The sequence below is a fragment of the Lactuca serriola genome, chromosome 2 (genome assembly GCF_051521515.1).
Source record: "Lactuca serriola cultivar US96UC23 chromosome 2, Lser_US96UC23_V15, whole genome shotgun sequence".
Lineage (NCBI taxonomy): Eukaryota > Viridiplantae > Streptophyta > Magnoliopsida > Asterales > Asteraceae > Lactuca > Lactuca serriola.
The window spans coordinates 61,198,580-61,217,680 of record NC_136409.1 but is presented as its reverse complement, the minus strand read 5'-3'; the positions used below and the strand labels follow the sequence as shown (position 1 = coordinate 61,217,680).

At 42.6% G+C, this 19,101-nt stretch overlaps 1 protein-coding gene across 1 annotated transcript; it reads left to right on the top strand.

Moving 5' to 3' along the window:
• Window positions 1-787: 787 nt before the first annotated feature.
• On the top strand, window positions 788-2,568 carry LOC145086294 ((S)-8-oxocitronellyl enol synthase CYC2-like). The gene is made up of 2 exons (XM_079024047.1): window positions 788-1,441; window positions 1,537-2,568. Exons 1-2 carry the CDS (start codon window positions 798-800, stop codon window positions 2,000-2,002), a joined length of 1,110 nt encoding a protein of 369 aa, XP_078880173.1. The 5' UTR covers window positions 788-797; the 3' UTR covers window positions 2,003-2,568.
• Window positions 2,569-19,101: the final 16,533 nt, after the last annotated feature.

The following is a 19,101-nucleotide window of genomic DNA, read 5'->3' as shown; positions in this document are numbered from 1 at the left end:
ATGTTTCTATTTTTATGTAGGACATACTTATAACTCAATCTATACAATATATACCAAATGTTAAATATCACCCTTTTATTTCCAATTATAAAAAACGACATGACATCTTTTTATTGTTCTGATTCCATCAAATGATATTTTGTTTTATATTTAATTTTTAACTACTTGTTTTAATTAAAACATTTTTGTTTATAATTTCCGTATGACACAAGAAAACGCCACAAACTTGGAAGCCTTTTTTTTTAAACCAAAGTTATATCAAAACCCACAAACTTACAAACCTAAAACACCTAAATTTGTTAGTGTTCTTCCATTGATGATATGATCTATTGTGTTTAGTTTTATTCAATAAATTAATCTTTTTGTAAACGCGCGGCAATGAACGAATGAATTATTTGACAAAATAGTTTAAGGGCGGACCCATGTGCGAAAGCCGAATAATGGGGGGGTGTTTAATTTTTTATATTAAGTATTAAAATAAATTTTGATATTCGCATAATGTGGCGTGTTTTAACTTTATATATATCCATCCATTGGGCATAAATAGAATAAGTTGTTTATTAAAATGTTTTCAAGATATGATGCCCTGCAGATTTGTTGGCCTGTCCCATTTTGCTATATTTTTTTAATTCTAATTGGAAAGACATGAAATTAATTTTCTGTATTAGTCTTTTTTATATTTATATTACTATAAAATTTTTTTTTTAAGTGGTTAATCATATAGGTTGAAAGTTCTACATTCTATATATTTCCCTATATTTCCTTCTTTTTCACTCCCTCAAACTCCCACACACACAATGCCACGGGTCGCTCTCATCGTTGGGGTCACTGGCATGGTGGGTGTAACCATGACGGAGGTCTTGAAGAAGCCAACGACATTAGGTGCTCCTTGGACGGTCTACGGTGTCTCACGACGGCCCTTACCCACCTGGTTTCCATCTTCCTTCCTTGATAAACACATAATTTTGGACACCCTAAACCAAGAAAACACACACAAAATCCTCTCTCCACTCTCGACCCAAATCACCCATCTTTTTTGGTTAGCTATATATGCCAACGAAAGTGAAGATTTAAGCATTTCCATGAATTCCACTATGTTATGCAATGTCCTTCGTGCTTTGACTTCTTCACCAAAGTCAAGTCTTAGTCATGTAGCATTACAAACAGGCACAAAACAGTATTTGGGACCGATTTATGATCCTATCCTTTCAAGCCAAATACACCCTCATGAACCACCTTTCAAAGAGGATTACCCTAGATTACAATTTCCAAACTTTTACTATGCTTTGGAAGATATTATATTTTCATACTCAAAATCTTTGACCTATTCTATACACCGCTCTTCCATAATCATTGGTGCATCTTCAAGAAGTTTTTATAACGCACTTCTTACTCTCTCGGTGTATGCTCTAGTCTGCAAACATGAAAACTATCCTTTCAGGTATGTAATTTGATCTAATTTTTTTTTTTTGCATATGCCCAGAATGGATTTAGATCAAGAAAGTAAAAAATAACCTAATCATCTAATGTTTCTAGGTACTTGGGCAACGAGTTCACGTGGGGTCACTTTTGCGATGCATCTGATGCTAGAGTGCTAGCCGAGCAGCAAATATGGGCTTCAGTTACAAACAGTGCTAAGAATCAAGCTTTTAATTGCACAAATGGTGATGTGTTTACATGGAAAATGTTGTGGAAAGTACTTTGTGATGAGTTTGGTGTTGAGTTTGTGGCATTAGATGAGAAAGATAAGTTAACTTATGTGGACTTTATGAAAGACAAAGGAGAAGTTTGGGAAAGAATCGTGGAAGAAAATGGATTGTACAAGACCAAAATGGAGGAGATCACTTGCTTTGGCGCAACAGATGCTGTTTTAAATTTTCAGATTCAACATGTTTGCTGCATGAATAAGAGTCGAGAGTTTGGGTTTTTAGGACATGCAAATACACTTGCGAGCATAAAAATGTGGATTGAGAAACTAAGACAAATGAAAATACTTCCGTAGAGGTGTGCTATTCTCTTCATCTCTTGTATCTATGAAACTCCAACTGATTAAACATTGTAATGAATGTCAGACTCTAATACTCCAAAGAATATATATGTTGCTTGTACAAGTATGTAAAAGTGGATGGAGGCACACTCCAGTTTTCCGCTCCGGGGGGGGGGGGGGGGGTTATGGGGGAATGATGTCGAGTTCTATCCGTGTCTAAAGCAGAGAATCCCTTTAAATGGGAAACTGGGTTGCTAAGGATGTTGTTATTATCTCTTCACAGAGGGATTAAACTCGGGTTCGTTGGGTGTTATGACATACTTGTTGAGGTCGAATGTTGTTTTTGGATGTCGAAGGTTGTCTAGTTCATGAATAGTATCGAATATTTGTATGTTAAGTTTATTATAAAAGCATTTTGTATCGAAGCTTTAGAGTTTTAGTCCCTTATAATTTTTGTACGCTTTCTGTGTCCCTATAAATATGGGATGAGTACTATAGTTAGATAGAAACTTTGTATTCGCATTTGTGCTCTCTAATATTCTCTGTATTAAAGCGTAATCAAGCCAACTATATTTTATTTAGATTTTGTGTTCTTAATTCTTTCATTACTCTGATCTCGTATTACATACTCGATTAATTCACATCTAAAATTGGTATCAGAGCAAGATTCATTAAGATTTGATCTGATTTTCTGATTTTTTTCAAAAGTTTTAGAGTCTCGTTCTAGATTCAGAATATTCTTGTAACACCCATTAAATTTAGACCAATTTAAAACTTTTTCAAAAATATTTAAAACCAACAGTTATTACAAATTTGTTTCCAAAATAGTATATATCAGAGTTTTCACAGAAACAATAGCAAAATATGAAGAGTTGTACGATCATGCCTTTGCCTTGCCGCGATCCCATGATGTACCTAAAACAATAAACTGAAACTGTAAGCCCGAAAGCTTAGTGAGTTCCCCCAAAATACCCATACACAAGACAATACACATATAATCATAAACAACATACTATGGGTCCAGTCAACCATCGGGTTGGAATACCCCATGCCCACAACCAACGGGTTGGAATGCGATCATACTATGCGTCCAATCATCCTCGAGATGGAATACCCCAGGCCCACAACCAATGGGTTGAAATGCCCACATACTATGAGTCCAATCATCCTCGGGATTGAATACTCACGGCCCACAACCAACAAGTTGGAATGCCCAGGTCTATTGGCTTTCACATAAAGCAAATAAGCCTCAACCGCAAAACAAACATGTGCACATATAACAGGTAATTACATAACAGTCTATAAACAGACAAACCGATCTAACAGATCATAACAACATAGCAACATCCTATCTACCTGGATACTGATCTAACGGATCATAGCAACATATAACATCCTATCTACCAGGATACTGATCTCAACATATCATAGCAACATATAACATCCTATCTACCAGGATACTAATCTAATGGATCATAGCAACATATAACATCCTATCTACCAGGATACTGATCTTAACATATCATAACAGCATATCACATCCCATCTACCAGGATACTGATCTAACGGATCATACTAGCACAACATATCAGGATAAGAATCCAAAAAGGGTCGGCCTTGGTGCCTTAGACCCTTGAGTATAGCGAGGAAAACTCACCTCACAACTGACGAGTTGAAGAGATAAACTCAACTCTCGGATCACCGTCACAAACTCCACCACCTATGTCCACCATAGAACCATATCCATAAATTTCCAATTTCCCAAAACGCCCCTGCAGTCCAAAAGTGATACTTGGTCAAAGTCAAAGTCAACAGTCAAGGTCAACAGTCCATGTTGACCCGACTCGTCGAGTACAACCAGCCACTCGTCGAGTTCCTTGCATAACTCGTCAACTCGCCGAGTCACTTGAGTGACTCGTAGAGTTCCTAATGTTTGCGGTCGAAAAATCCTTAGCCAATGTGACATCCCCAATTTCACGGCCAGAAAAGACCGATTTGCTTATGCTTTGTTTTTAAAATTAGAGTAATCTTTTAAAGAAAACAATTGCGGAATTTGTTCCCAAAACATAATATGATAAAAATTATCAAAGCATTTCTTTAAAGAAATGTATTTTCATTATAGAATAAAATCTCGGGATGTCATGTTCAATACAGACCAAAAGCATAAACAGAACAAAATAGACCTTACAACAGTTATTCATAACTACTGGCCTATAATCCAAAATCTCTCGTTATGTCAGCCAACTTATGCTCTCGTGCCATAACCTGTAATACAAAGAAAACTGAGAAGGTCAGGCTTGGGAGCCTGGTGAGCATATAGGGTTTTGAACCCACAATAATATAATAATTATATTTAATTACCAAATAATCAATTCAAATACCCACCCCTATTAGCTCCATTTATTTCTTAAAGATTTATCCTAAGAACCAATTACCCTTCTCCCATTCATTCCTAAGGATTTCCCTAAGGAACTGGAACAATGTCTAGTGCTACCAAAGTTCTTAGATTACCTCTGGTGAACACGCAATTCACAATAATTAATGAACACCTAGTTCAAGAACACCTAATGAACACTTAGTTCCAATATTATCCAATGAACACCTAGTTCACAAACACTTAATGAACACTTAGTTCAATTATCCCTGATGAGCACTAAGTTCAAATATCTAATGAACACTTAGTTCGAATATCCCTGGTGAACCCAATCACCTAAGGAACACAGAGAATGAAAGCTCTTAGTTCAAACAACGTGATAATAAAGTATATCTTGATCCTGCTAAACCACTAATGTTATAAACACATATAAATTATATTTCTAAAACAATATATCCCATCCCGTCGATCCCCACATACTGACCCTATACAATGATCTTACGAGATCTAGCCTAAGGAATCGATATGAACCACAAACTGACGAAGCTGCTTTGGAAATTCCCTGGCAGCAAACGAGGATCAATAAAGACATTAATTGAGGGGAATGGAATATGTTTCACCACGAACCTTTGTTCGTAAAAGAAAGAACCACAAGACATTTTAAGTCAGGGGTAGTTATCTAGATAACAATGCCTAGGCGTGGTCTGACTATCATGAGGTATTGTACCCCCAGACTTTACCTATCCCATCATCGAACTTTGCCTAGCAGTGGCCTGAATACATGAGGTATTTCACCCCCAGACGCACCCTATCCAGCAATATAACACCAGACATACCTATCAGTGGTCTATAACCGACTCACTTTATTAGGCAGTCTACGAAGTTCCCGTAATTACTTCGTGAAAGAAAACACTGACATATGAAGCTCGGTCGATCACTTCATAAAAGAAACGCTGACTCCAAAGCTCTCTCAAAATAAAAGTATGGGGAAATACTACTAGAGTACTCCCGTACGCTCCCATAGCCGACACACAAAATTGTCAAAAAGACTTTGTACATGATAGTACTTCTGGAAAATTATAGTACTCTGGTATGCGAATGAATCGTACCCGAGAACATAATAGTACCCTGGCACAAGCAGCACCCAAGACACAGAGCTTTGAAAAATAATTCGTACATAAAATGTACTTCTGTACGTAGGACATACTCCACCGATCATCAATCTCACCCAAAACGTACTCTTAATAATAGACTACCCAAATTCCAATCTTAATTTAACTAAACATCCCATTTAACTGTTAACCCATCACTAGGCAAACCTGCAATGTTTGTAATCAATTTTTGATACTATCTCCGTTTAGGAAACGCTAACTAGTGAATACTTAACACAAGGTTTTAAGTAATAGTATCATATATACACATCTTAACACATATTGAACCATATCTGATTCACACGTTGTATATCATCAAATATATCTAACTCGTATTTCGGATAATAACAAATTCTTCACATACATATGTATATTTCATACTTTAATCAATACATGTATTAAAATCACGTTCATAAAAGGGACTATACACATGATACCTTATCGGATGAACACGTAGTTCTAAAATACATAATCCGTACTCCCGGATCTTAAATTTTACCTCCTTACCTAATCCATATTCCCGGATCTAAAACTAACCTCTTGATTTGATCCATACTCTCGGATCTAAAACTAACCTCTTGACCTGATCCATACTCTCAGATCTGAAAGTAACCTCCTGATCTGATCCATACATTCAGATCTAAAACAAGATTATCTCTTTATCCTTTTATCTCATGGTCCAGCCCATCTCTTATCACCTACCAACAACCTCATCTATCCATGTTCTACCCAACATATTTGTAGGTACAAAATACATATACAGTTTAACTCATTAAAACTTATATAATTCGTCCATTCCACAATCATCTCAAATAAACAACAATATATTATACACATAACACGTATTTCATAGCAAATACTTAATATTTATTTGTTAGAAGAAAGTGACTACACATTCACTTGATTAGAAGATGATTGGACAACACTATGACTTGTAGAAGTAGTATTCTTCGGTAGATCTGCAAGATCTTCACAAAAATTGGCTTCTCGTGGGCAGAGCTTCGGCTCGGGAATCTCACTTGTCAGGGATTCGGGACTTGCTTCGGGGCTTGGGAATGATACCGGGGCTTCGGGATATTTCTTACACGAAAAACGAGGTAAAACGGGAGAGAGAGAAAGGAGAGAAATTAGCAAAGAAACTTGGCTGCCCTCGCAAGGTATTTATAGGGGCTTAAACTGGGATTACGCTGGGCGTAATCCTCTAGTTACGTTGGGCGTAACCCGGATAAGGCCGCTGACTCCTCCCTTTCGGATAATATCAGATTTTATATTTAAATTAAATACTTTAATTATTTAATAAACTTCAAAAATTCATATCTTCCTCATACAAGCTCCGTTTTTGACGTTCTTTATATCCCCGCATAGGTGAGACTATGATCTAGAACTTTCATTTAGACTCCGTTGGCTAATTTTGATTTATTTTTATTATATTGTTTTAGTAGGTCGGGATAGGAAAACTCCGTTATAAATTCATAACTTCTTCATCCGACGTCCGTTTTCGTCTGTCTTTTTACCATTGGACTACTATCAATGAGATCTTCGATTCTCGTTTAGATTGTTTTGGCTAAAAACCGCTCAATATCAAATCGAGTATTCGGGCTGCATACTGCTAAGCTGAAACTTAGAAAAATCATAAGTTCATCATACGAAGTCAGATTTGGGCATTCTTTTTATGCACGCTCTCGGTTTAACGAAATCTACGACTTTCATTTAGATCACTAAGGCTAAATATTGCTCTAACGTAAATTCACTTTTTACGTCATTCAGCGTCGTGCCAATTCTGTAGCGAAACTTCGGCATGTCATAACTTCTTCGTTATAACTCGGATTTCGGCGTTCTACATATGTATGGAATCCTTGTAACATATACTACAACTTTGTTAATATTATTCATCCTAAATAATCTTATATCAAAAAGTCATTTTTGACGCTTATCGTCTCTAAATTGACTAGCCCTGATCTACAGGCGTTACAATTATCTCCCCCTTAGGATGATTACGTCCCGGAATCATCAACGAAATATGAATTACATAATGATTCTACACGTTATTTCTTCATCGTAGGTAATAACCGTAACTTCTATGTCTCCTCGAAAGAGTATTTAACTCTATGGCTTTCTTTACCGCAGACGATGCCCAATCTTGCATCTGCTTGTCGTACTAAGTTGTACTTTCAGTCGTAACCTTCGTGTTACCAAATAGGTCCTTATTGTGGACTCCTTCTTCTTCTTAGGATAAATACTTTCCTTTATCTATTGTAACATACCGATGGGTCGTGCTCTACTGACCTCTCATCGTACGATGCGACGCTTAGACTCGGTCTTTTTAAAGTTAAATTCCAGAATGGAATATACCTTCCTTTATATTCTAATGTGATATAATCACATTTCAGTATGTAGCATTTCTAGCTACAAACTTTATGAGCAACGAGTGCGATACCAATGATCGCATTTACTTCAAACTTCTGAGTTACGTCAGATGTTACTTCGAACTTGGTTCTCCAAACCACATAACATACTCACCGTAGTCAGAATCCAATTGGATATGACGACTAGGGCCGGAACAACAACCATCTTACTAGTCACTACCGAAACAATGGTAATGGCATACCAGAATAAAATGGAATCAATCACTAGCTTCTTGGTAACCTTGTGACTTTCCTTGATCCAAGTGCGAGTCCTGTGCTTCCGGTAGTATATGCATCACTACCTTTCACACCTGCTCATACTCATCCCAAGTATTGTCCCGCAGTCGACCAAGTCAACATACAAGAAAATCACAAAACAATTTAACACATACGCATATGTCCAAATAATCATAAATTTTTTTCCTAGACTCTACTAGGACTTCTTCATTGCGCGTCTTCAATCATCAATTCTACTTCAACTCGGCTAGTGATGGGAATACCAGATGATGAGACAACTTCAAGAATTGCACCAATCATTCCATCATCCTGCCAATCAAAGGTGTACTTCAAACGTACTGTACTCCTCTAAACGTACTATTATTTCATAAGACATACTCTAAAGGCAAGATACCACTCTTACGATATCTTCTGATAGGTGTCATCCACTATCATAAGCCTTCTTCATTTCCTCTATTTACTCAATTTCTCTACGAGTCTTCACCATGACCTTTTGTACACCCAAGCAGACATTCGATTTACCAAGCGAGAATTTAAGATAGGAAAGCTTTAATGTAACAACGGAAATTTTCAAACAAATTTTTCATTTCAAAATAAAGTGTTTTCATCCAAAACAAGGCATAAACATTCCATGTGTCAGGTCATAGTACAAATCATATGAATCCCAAGATCATAAATCGTCCATCAGTGTGTACAGATCACGCCGACGCCTTCCCACGGTCCTCGCTAGTACCTGAAACAAATACACAACAACTGTAAGCATAATTGCTTAGTGAGTTCCCCAAAATACAACTTACGCACATACGCCTTTCCAGGCCCTGACCTTCCGGTCCATGTGTCTCAGGGTACTTCCGTCCCTGCTGGGTAAACCTTCCGGTCCTACCCACGCCAACCTCACGGTCCACATTACAACGCCTTCCGGCCCATAACATATTCGCCTTCCGGCCCATAACATAATGCCTTCCAACCCATATCAAGCATATCATACATAGCACATATAACAATTAACTTATCACATAAAACACATATGTCTCATATCGTATCCGACCTTCCGGTCACACAGTCAAACCCTTCCGGGTGCAGTATAGTGAGAAGACTCACCTCGTGAATATCGATAGCTAGCAAATCCCGAAGTCACTCGTGCTCGATCCGCCGAGCTACAATCTCCCTATAACATCATACATCTCTGGTTAAAACTTTTATCTTCTAAGTTTGACTATCCCTAAGAAGTCAAACATAGGTCAACTCTGGTCAACGGTCAACGGTCAACTTGACTGGACTCGGCGAGTGCACGAGGGCAACTCGGTGAGTCTAGACGTTTTCGCCAACTCCCTAGGATTCCCTTCTTACACGTCGATTGCTTCCCCTGGGTCGACGAGTTCCACCTGGGAGAGTCGCGGGGCCACCCCGACTCAACTCGCCGAGTCTCAAGAACAACTCGGCGAGTCCCAACTCGACTCAGTCCGCCTGTCGACCCTCTCTAACTCGTCCTGACTCACTGAGTCAACCCCTGACTCGATTGGATCACTCACTGGCCGATCCAAGGAAATCTCCAAGCTACTCGCCGAGTCTGCTCATCGGACTCGGCGAGTCCATGCCATGCAATCACTCGAACTTGCTTCTAAGGTCAGATCTGTTCCAACAATTCATTGATCTGGCCTTCCTAGACTGATTCACCACGTAAAGCCCTTATCTTGGTGTTCATAATACAATCCATGTCTCATAAATGGCATTTTGGACCAAGGCATAAGGATTCCAATCCAAAACCTCCATTGATTCACAGAAAGCTTGGGCAAAGGGACACTCTGGACCCCCAAGGGTTCAGATCTATGGTCTAAATCTCTTAAGGGACCAAGGAAGCACAAGATCTAGCCACAAAAGGTTCAATAAACCCTAAATCAATGAAAACATCAACATAGAAGAGGATAGCTCGAAAGTATTACCACAATAGTGATGCTCTGGACTCCAAACCCTCAGAAGATGGCTCCTCTTGCTTTCCCCTTAGCTGATTTTCCCTTTCCTTGCAAAATGACACCTCCAATATCAATAATGGCCTCCTACTTTGCTCTAAACGCTCACACTCGATTAGGGTTTCACTCAAAGGACTGGTGAGCACAAATGACGGCCATAAGGCCCTTTAAATAGGTCCCAAACCCGAGAAATTAGGGTTTCATTAAACAGCGTAGACTCGCCGAGTCTATATCCTGGACTCGCCGAGTCCAGACGAATCCTGCGTCCAGAATCGCGACCCTACTCGGCGAGTCTGAGCTCCAACTCGCCGAGTCCCCTCTCAAAACACCAAAAATCAAAACAATAAAGGATACCTGGAAATCCGGGCTGTTACAATTCTCCCCCACTAGAACTAGACTTCGCCCTCGAAGTCTCGCTCTGAAAATAGCTCCGGATGCTACTCCCGCATCTCGCGCTCCGGCTCCTAGGTCATCTCTGATCCCTTCCGGTGTTGCCACTGAACCAACACCAGAGGTACCTCCTTGTTCCTCAGAACCTTGATCTTCCGATCTCTGATGGCCACTGGTCTCTCGGCATAATTCAGGCTCGCATCCACCTGAATATCCTCTAATGGAACCACTGCCGACTCATTGGCTATACACTTCCTCAATTGCGACACATGAAAAGTGTCGTGGATCTGCCCCAACTCTGCTGGCAACTCCAAACGATAGGCTACCCGGCCTACCCTCGCGATCACACGAAAAGGCCCAATATACCGGGGCCCCAACTTGCCCCTCTTCCTGAATCGAATCACTCCTTTCCAAGGAGAGACCTTCAGGAGAACGAAGTCGCCGACCTGAAACTCAAGCTCGGACCGGCGTCTGTCTGCATAACTCTTCTGTCGGCTCTGGGCGGTTAATAACCTCTGTCTGACTTGCTGAATCTGCTCTGTCGTCTGAAGCACGATCTCTGTACTGCCCATCACTCTCTGCCCAACCTCTCCCCAACAAATGGGGGTCCGACACCTCCTACCATAAAACAGCTCAAAGGGTGGCATACCAATGCTCGAGTGATGGCTGTTGTTGTAGGAAAACTCTGCCAAGGGTAAATACGCATCCCAGCTACCCCCGAAATCCAACACACAGGCTCGAAGCATGTCCTCATGCGTCTGAATCGTCCGCTCACTCTGACCGTCTGCCTGGGGATGATATGCAGTACTAAAATGCAATCTAGTACCCAACTCCTCATGAAATTTCTTCCAGAATCTGGAAGTGAAACGCACATCACGGTCCGAAACAATCGAGATCGGCACTCCATGCCGAGATACCACTTCCCTCACATATATCTCCGCTGAAGAACTCTCACTGATGGCAAGGAAGTGAGCGCTCTTCGTCAATCTATCCACAATCACCCAAATTGCATCAACTCCTCTGGCAGTCCTCGGCAATTTGGTGATGAAATCCATAGTGATCTGTTCCCACTTCCACTTGGGAACCTCCAATGGCTGCAACTTGCCATGCGGTCTCTGGTGCTCGGCCTTAACCCTGCGGCAGGTCAAGCACCTCTCAACGAACCATGCGACGTCCCTCTTCATACAGGGCCACCAATACTCTTTCCTCAAATCCAAATACATCTTCGTAGCCCCTGGATGGATCGAAAATTTCGACCGATGAGCCTCTTCCATCAAAGTAATACGCGTACCGCCCACAAACGGTACCCAAATCCGACCCTGAAATGTCATAAGCCCTCGTCCATCCGTAACGAACTCTGAAACCAAACCAACGACCCGCTCTCTCTTCTGCATCTCCGGTCGCACAGCCTCGGCCTGTGCCCCACGAATGGCATCCAATACCGGAGCTATCACGGTCAACCTCAAACATACATCTCGTAGTGGAGTGCTCTCCGCCCTGCGGCTCAACGCATCGGCTACCACATTAGCCTTGCCTGGGTGGTACAGGATCTCACAATCATAATCCTTGACCACATCCAACCACCTCCTCTGACGCATATTTAGGTTGGGCTGATCCATCAAGTACTTCAAACTCTTATGGTCCGTGTATATCGTACATCGAACCCCATACAAGTAGTGACGCCAAATCTTGAGAGCGAACACTACTGCCCCCAACTCTAGATCATGTGTGGGATATCTCGTCTCATGAGGCTTCAGTTGCCTCGATGCATATGCTATCACATGACCCCTCTGCATCAACACCGCGCCCAGCCCCAAAATCGATGCATCACAATATACTACAAAATCCTCCATCCCTTCCGGGAGAGCTAATACCGGGGCTTCGCACAACCTTTGGCGAAGTGTCTCAAAGGAGGTCTGCTGCTCGGGACCCCATGAGAATGCGACACCCTTCCGGGTCAATCTGGTGAGTGGCACTGCAATCTTGGAGAAATCCTTGATAAATCTCCGATAATATCCTGCCAACCCAAGGAAGCTCCTGATCTCAGATGGTGACTTCGGCACCTCCCAACTCATCACCGCCTCAACCTTGGCCGGATCGACCAGAATCCCTTCCTGGTTAACGAGATGTCCTAGGAACTGGACCTCCCGCAACCAGAAATCACACTTGGAGAACTTTGCATAAAGCTTCTCCGATCTCAAAACCCCAAGGACCTCCCTCAAATGCTCCTCATGCTGCTCTCTAGATCTCGAATACACCAGAATATCATCGATAAATACAATCACCGACCGATCCAACATCGGCATGCATACCCTGTTCATGAGATCCATGAACACAGCCGGGGCATCGGTGAGCCCAAAAGGCATCACCACAAACTCATAATGCCCATATCGCGTCCTAAACGCTGTCTTCTGGACGTCCTCATCCCGCACTCTCACCTGATGATATCCCGACCTCAAATCGATCTTGGAGAACCAAGATGCTCCCTGCAACTGATTGAATAAATCGTCAATCCTCGGTAACGGGTAACGGTTCTTGACCGTCAGCTTGTTCAACTCCCAGTAGTCAATGCACATTCGGTGTGAACCATCCTTCTTCTTGACGAACAAGATAGGTGCTCCCCACGGCGAGCTGCTCGGCCGAATAAATCCCTTCCCCAGCAACTCCTGAAGCTGCGAGGATAACTCTTGCATCTCTGGAGGTGCAAGACGATAAGGCACCTTAGCGATAGGCACGGCCCCCGGAACCAAATCAATACCAAACTCCACTTGCCTCACAGGAGGCACACCCGGCAACTCCTCGGGAAAAACATCTGGAAACTCACGCACCACCGGTACCTCCTCAACTGAACTCGGTCTCTCGGAAGTCGCTCGCGTATCCATCACATACGCCACAAAACCCTTACAGCCCTGCTGTAGACACTGCCTCGCCCTAGCGGCCGAACAAAAGGCTGATCCCGAACGTGTACCCTCGCCGTACACCGAAAGAACTCCCCCACTAGGGTCTCGTATAGTCACCAGCTGACGCTCGCAGTCGATGACTGGGCCGAATCGGCTCAACCAGTCCATGCCCACAATGACACAGACATCACCCATCGCAATAGGAATCAGATCAATCAGAAACTCAACCCCGAAAATCTCTAACCCACATCCCCGGAGAACCTCCATGGCACAAATCACCCTCTCGTCAGCTATAGAAACTCTCAGAGGCTGACTCAACGGCTCACGACTAACGCTGATATGCTGACTAAAGGCCAACGATACAAAAGACCGACTCGCACCCGAGTCAAATAACACTAACGCAAGCACAGAGTTCACAAGGAAAGTACCTACGTATATCATAACATAAGCATAACATCTCAACATCAAAATAAATACATGAAATAAAGCATACCTACCACAACATCGGGCGCAGCGCGGACCTCCTCCGCAGTCAGCTGAAAGGCTCTCCCACGAGCCCTCGGGGCCTCGGCCTTCACCGGTCGAGTCTCAGTAGCCCTGGCAGCAGGTGCAGATCCCTGAAGAAGCTGAGGGCACTCGGCCTTCCGATGGCCGGTCTGGTTGCAATGAAAGCAAACCATAAACCCCTTGGGGAAATCCCTAGCGATGTGCCCCTCCTTGCCACACTTGTAGCAAGCACCAGATCGACATGTCCCCTCGTGACCCTTGCCGCACTTTCCGCAAGTGCGGCCCTTCGGACCTCCCGTCCTCGAATCGGCGGACTTAGTCTGCTTGGCTACCGGCTGAGACTGAGCCGGCCGCCGATCCACCCGTTGAGACTCGGCCTCCTCCCTGGCCTGGGTCTCCAACTCGATCTCGCGCTTCCTGGCATTCGCCTGAAGCTCAGCAAAGGTATGATATGTGGAGTTTGACACAAACTCCCGGATATCCCTCCTCAACACACCCAAGTACCGGCTCATCCGAGCCTGCTCTGTGGACACCTGCTCGGGGCAGAACATCGCCCTCTCATGAAACTTCCGCGTGATCACCGTAACCGAATCAGTACCCTGCTTGAGGGTCAAGAACTCCTGAACCAACCGTTCCCTCTCCACCGGGGGAACGTACTCGTCTCTGAACATAGAGGTAAACCTCTCCCACGTCACAACTGAAATCTCTGCCAAAGTGAAGTTCGCCGTCACGAACTTCTACCAATCCTTCGCTCCCAGACGGAGCTGGTTCAAAGCGAACCGTACCCTCAGATGCTCCGGACATGAACAAGTGTAGAAGCACCCCTCGATATCAGCGATCCACCTCATCGCAGCGATCGGATCCTGCGTCCCGTCAAACTCAGGTGGCTTCGTGTTGCTGAATTCCCAAAACAGCAACGAGTCACCTCCCTGTGGCCTGACAGCGGCCACAACTGCAGTAGCTGCAGCGGCTGCAGCCTCAGTCAACGCGGCGTACCGCTCATCAAAAGTCTCCATCAAAGTGGTCTTAATAGACCCAAACATCTCCGGAATCTCGGCCCGGATCGCCGCAGCCACCTCCTCATGAATCATCTGACGAATCTCCTCATCACTCACACTACTCGTACTCGGTCTGTGGCGTGGTCCAACCATGATGTCTCTGAAATACAACATAAAACTATCAGAGACTCTATCGAGTATAATCGTACTCGATAACGCAACCCTACTCAATCTCCGATATCTAGGGATTCTTACTTGGGTTGCCCACTGACCCGGTGCCTTCGGTAGTACGGGCCCAATACTACCGACCACACCGCATCAGCATTCATCCCAAGTCTTCCTCCCCAAACCCCGGATCGTGAGTACTCTACTTTTGTTATGCACTAACTACCCGCACGCTATCAAAGCATCTCATATCGACAGACTTCCCTAGACTAAGGCATCACAAATCAGGCCACTCTAGTCCTATCATGAATACCTAGTCTTCTAGCATGCATAACAATTCATATCATATCATATCTCTTAACATAACATTGTAAGGTATTTTGGGGATCTTTACCGTTCGGGCGTTGACTGATCGTACACACTGCTTCCTTCTTGTTTACCACAAAATCATTTATAAAAGTTTATGCCTTTATTTTAAAAGTTTTCCTCAAATCCTCGGTTTGAGTTTAGTTATGCCCGAAGGTGCACCCGAATCCCTCAAACCAAGGCTCTGATACCAATTTGTAACAACGGAAATTTTCAAACAAATTTTTCATTTCAAAATAAAGTGTTTTCATCCAAAACAAGGCATAAACATTCCACGTGTCAGGTCATAGTACAAATCATATGAATCCCAAGATCATAAATCGTCCATCAGTGTGTACAGATCACGCTGGCGCCTTCCCACGGTCCTCGCTAGTACCTGAAACACATACACAACAACTGTAAGCATAATTGCTTAGTGAGTTCCCCAAAATACAACTTACGCACATACGCCTTTCCAGGCCCTGACCTTCCGGTCCATGTGTCTCAGGGGACTTCCGTCCCTGCTGGGTAAACCTTCCGGTCCTACCCACGCCAACCTCACGGTCCACATTACAACGCCTTCCGGCCCATAACATATTCGCCTTCCGGCCCATAACATAATGCCTTCCGGCCCATATCAAGCATATCATACATAGCACATATAACAATTAACTTATCACATAAAACACATATGTCTCATATCGTATCCGACCTTCCGGTCACACAGTCAAACCCTTCCGGGTGCAGTATAGTGAGAAGACTCACCTCGTGAATATCGATAGCTAGCAAATCCCGAAGTCACTCGTGCTCGATCCGCCGAGCTACAATCTCCCTATAACATCATACATCTTTGGTTAACACTTTTATCTTCTAAGTTTGACTATCCCTAAGAACTCAAACATAGGTCAACTCTGGTCAACGGTCAATGGTCAACTTGACCGGACTCGGCGAGTGCACGAGGGCAACTCGGCGAGTCTAGACGTTTTCGCCAACTCCCTAGGATTCCCTTCTTACACGTCGAGTGCTTCCCCTGGCTCGACGAGTTCCACCTGGGAGAGTCGCGGGGCCACCCCGACTCAACTCGCCGAGTCTCAAGAACAACTCGGCAAGTCCCAGCTCGACTCAGTCCGCCTGTCAACCTTCTCTAACTCGTCCTGACTCACTGAGTCAACCCCTGACTCGACTGGATCACTCACTGGCCGATCCAAGGAAATCTCCAAGCTACTCGCCGAGTCTGCTCATCGGACTCGGCGAGTCCATGCCATGCAATCACTCAAACTTGCTTCTAAGGTCAGATCTGTTCCAACAATTCATAGATCTGGCCTTCCTAGACTGATTCACCACGTAAAGCCATTATCTTGGTGTTCATAATACACTCCATGTATCATAAATGGCATTTTGGCCCAAGGCATAAGGATTCCAATCCAAAACCTCCATTGATTCACAGAAAGCTTGGGCAAAGGGACACTCTGGACCCCCAAGGGTTTAGATCTATGGTCTAAATCTCTTAAGGGACCAAGGAAGCACAAGATCTAGCCACAAAAGGTTCAATAAACCCTAAATCAATGAAAACATCAACATAGAAGAGGATAGCTCGAAAGTATTACCACAATAGTGATGCTCTGGACTCCAAACCCTCAGAAGATGGCTCCTCTTGCTTTCCCCTTAGCTGATTTTCCCTTTCCTTGCAAAATGACACCTCCAAGATCAATAATGGCCTTCTACTTTGCTCCAAACGCTCACACTCGATTAGGGTTTCACTGAAAGGACTGGTGAGCACAAATGACGGCCATAAGGCCCTTTAAATAGGTCCCAAACCCGAGAAATTAGGGTTTCATTAAACAGCGTAGACTCGCCGAGTCCATATCCTGGACTCGCCGAGTCCAGACGAATCCTGCGTCCAGAATCGCGACCCTACTCGGCGAGTCTGAGCTCCAACTCGCCGAGTCCCCTCTCAAAACACCAAAAATCAAAACAATTAAGGATATCTGGAAATCCGGGCTGTTACATTTAATTAGGATATATGTATAAATCTCCTTATCACCCCGAAACGTTTACATGCCAGTTCTAATATTGTAGTCATATTCTTAGAATCCTAAACACATAAGGTTTCCAGATCTGGTCGGCAACAGACCATAGATCCGAACAAATAATAGCATCAATATAGTTATCACATAAGACATTTAGCACATAAAAGCATTTTAGGCATCATTCCTAAAATAAACTAGTGCTTGTGTCAATTTAAGTGTAGTACCTAACATATTTTTGACACACTCCTCACGGTTATTACTTAGCATTCTATGTTTAAGTCTAGAAATTTCCTACAAATTCCTAGTTTGCTTAAACTAATGCTCTGATGCCAACTGTGACATCCCCAATTTCACGGCCAGAAAAGACCGATTTGTTTATGCTTTGTTTTTAAAATCAGAGTAATCTTTTAAAGAAAACAGTTGCGGAATTTGTTCCCAAAACAAAATATGATAAAAATTATCTAAACATTTCTTTAAAGAAATGTATTTTCATTATATAACAAAATCTCGGGATGTCATGTTCAATACAGACCAAATTCATAAACAGAACAAAATAGACCTTACAACATGTATTCATAACTACTGGCCTATAATCCAAAATCTCTCATTATTTCAGCCAACTTATGCTCTCGTGCCATAACCTGTAATACAAAGAAAATTGAGAGGGTCAGACTTGGGAGCCTGGTGAGCATATAGGTTTTTCAACCCACAATAATATAATTATTATATTTAATTACCAAATAATCAATTTAAATACCCACCCCCATTAGCTCCATTTATTTCTTAAAGATTTATCCTAAGAACCAATTACCCTTCTCCCATTCATTCCTAAGGATTTCCCTAAGGAACTGGTACAATGTCTAGTGCTACCAAAGTTCTTAGATTACCTCTGGTGAACACACAATTCACAATAATTAATGAACACCTAGTTCAAGAACACCTAATGAACACTTAGTTCCAATATTACCCAATGAACACCTAGTTCACAAACACTTAATGAACACTTAGTTCAATTATCCCTGATGAACACTAAGTTCAAATATCTAATGAACACTTCGTTCAAATATCCCTGGTGAACCCAATCACCTAAGGAACACAGAGAATGAAAGCTCTTAGTTCAAACAACGCGATAATAAAGTATATCTCGATCCTGCTAAACCACTAATGTTATAAACACATATAAAATATATTTCTAAAACAATATATCCCATCTCGTCGATCCCCACATACTGACCCTATACAATGATCTTACGAGATCTAGCCTAAGGAATCGATATGAACAACAAACTGACGAAGCTGCTTCGGAAATTCCCTGGCAGCAAACGAGGATCAATAAAGACATTAATTGAGGGGAATGGAATATGTTTCACCATGAACCTTTGCTCGTAAAAGAAAGAACCACAAGACATTTTAAATCAGGGGTAGTTATCAAGATAACAATGCCTAGGCGTGGTCTGACTATCATGAGGTATTATACCCCCAGACTTTACCTATCCCAGCATCGAACTTTGCCTAGAAGTGGCCTGAATACATGAGGTATTTCACCCCCAGACGCACCCTATCCAGCAATATAACACCAGACATACATATCAGTGGTTTATAACCGACACACTTTATTAGGCAGTCTACGAAGTTCCCTTAA

Coding starts and splice junctions, on each gene's coding strand:
- LOC145086294 (XM_079024047.1), top strand. CDS start 798: ATGCCACGGGTCGCTCTCATCGTTGGGGTCACTGGCATGGTGGGTGTA. Junction 1,442..1,536: donor CATGAAAACTATCCTTTCAG/GTATGTAATTTG, acceptor TAATGTTTCTAG/GTACTTGGGCAACGAGTTCA.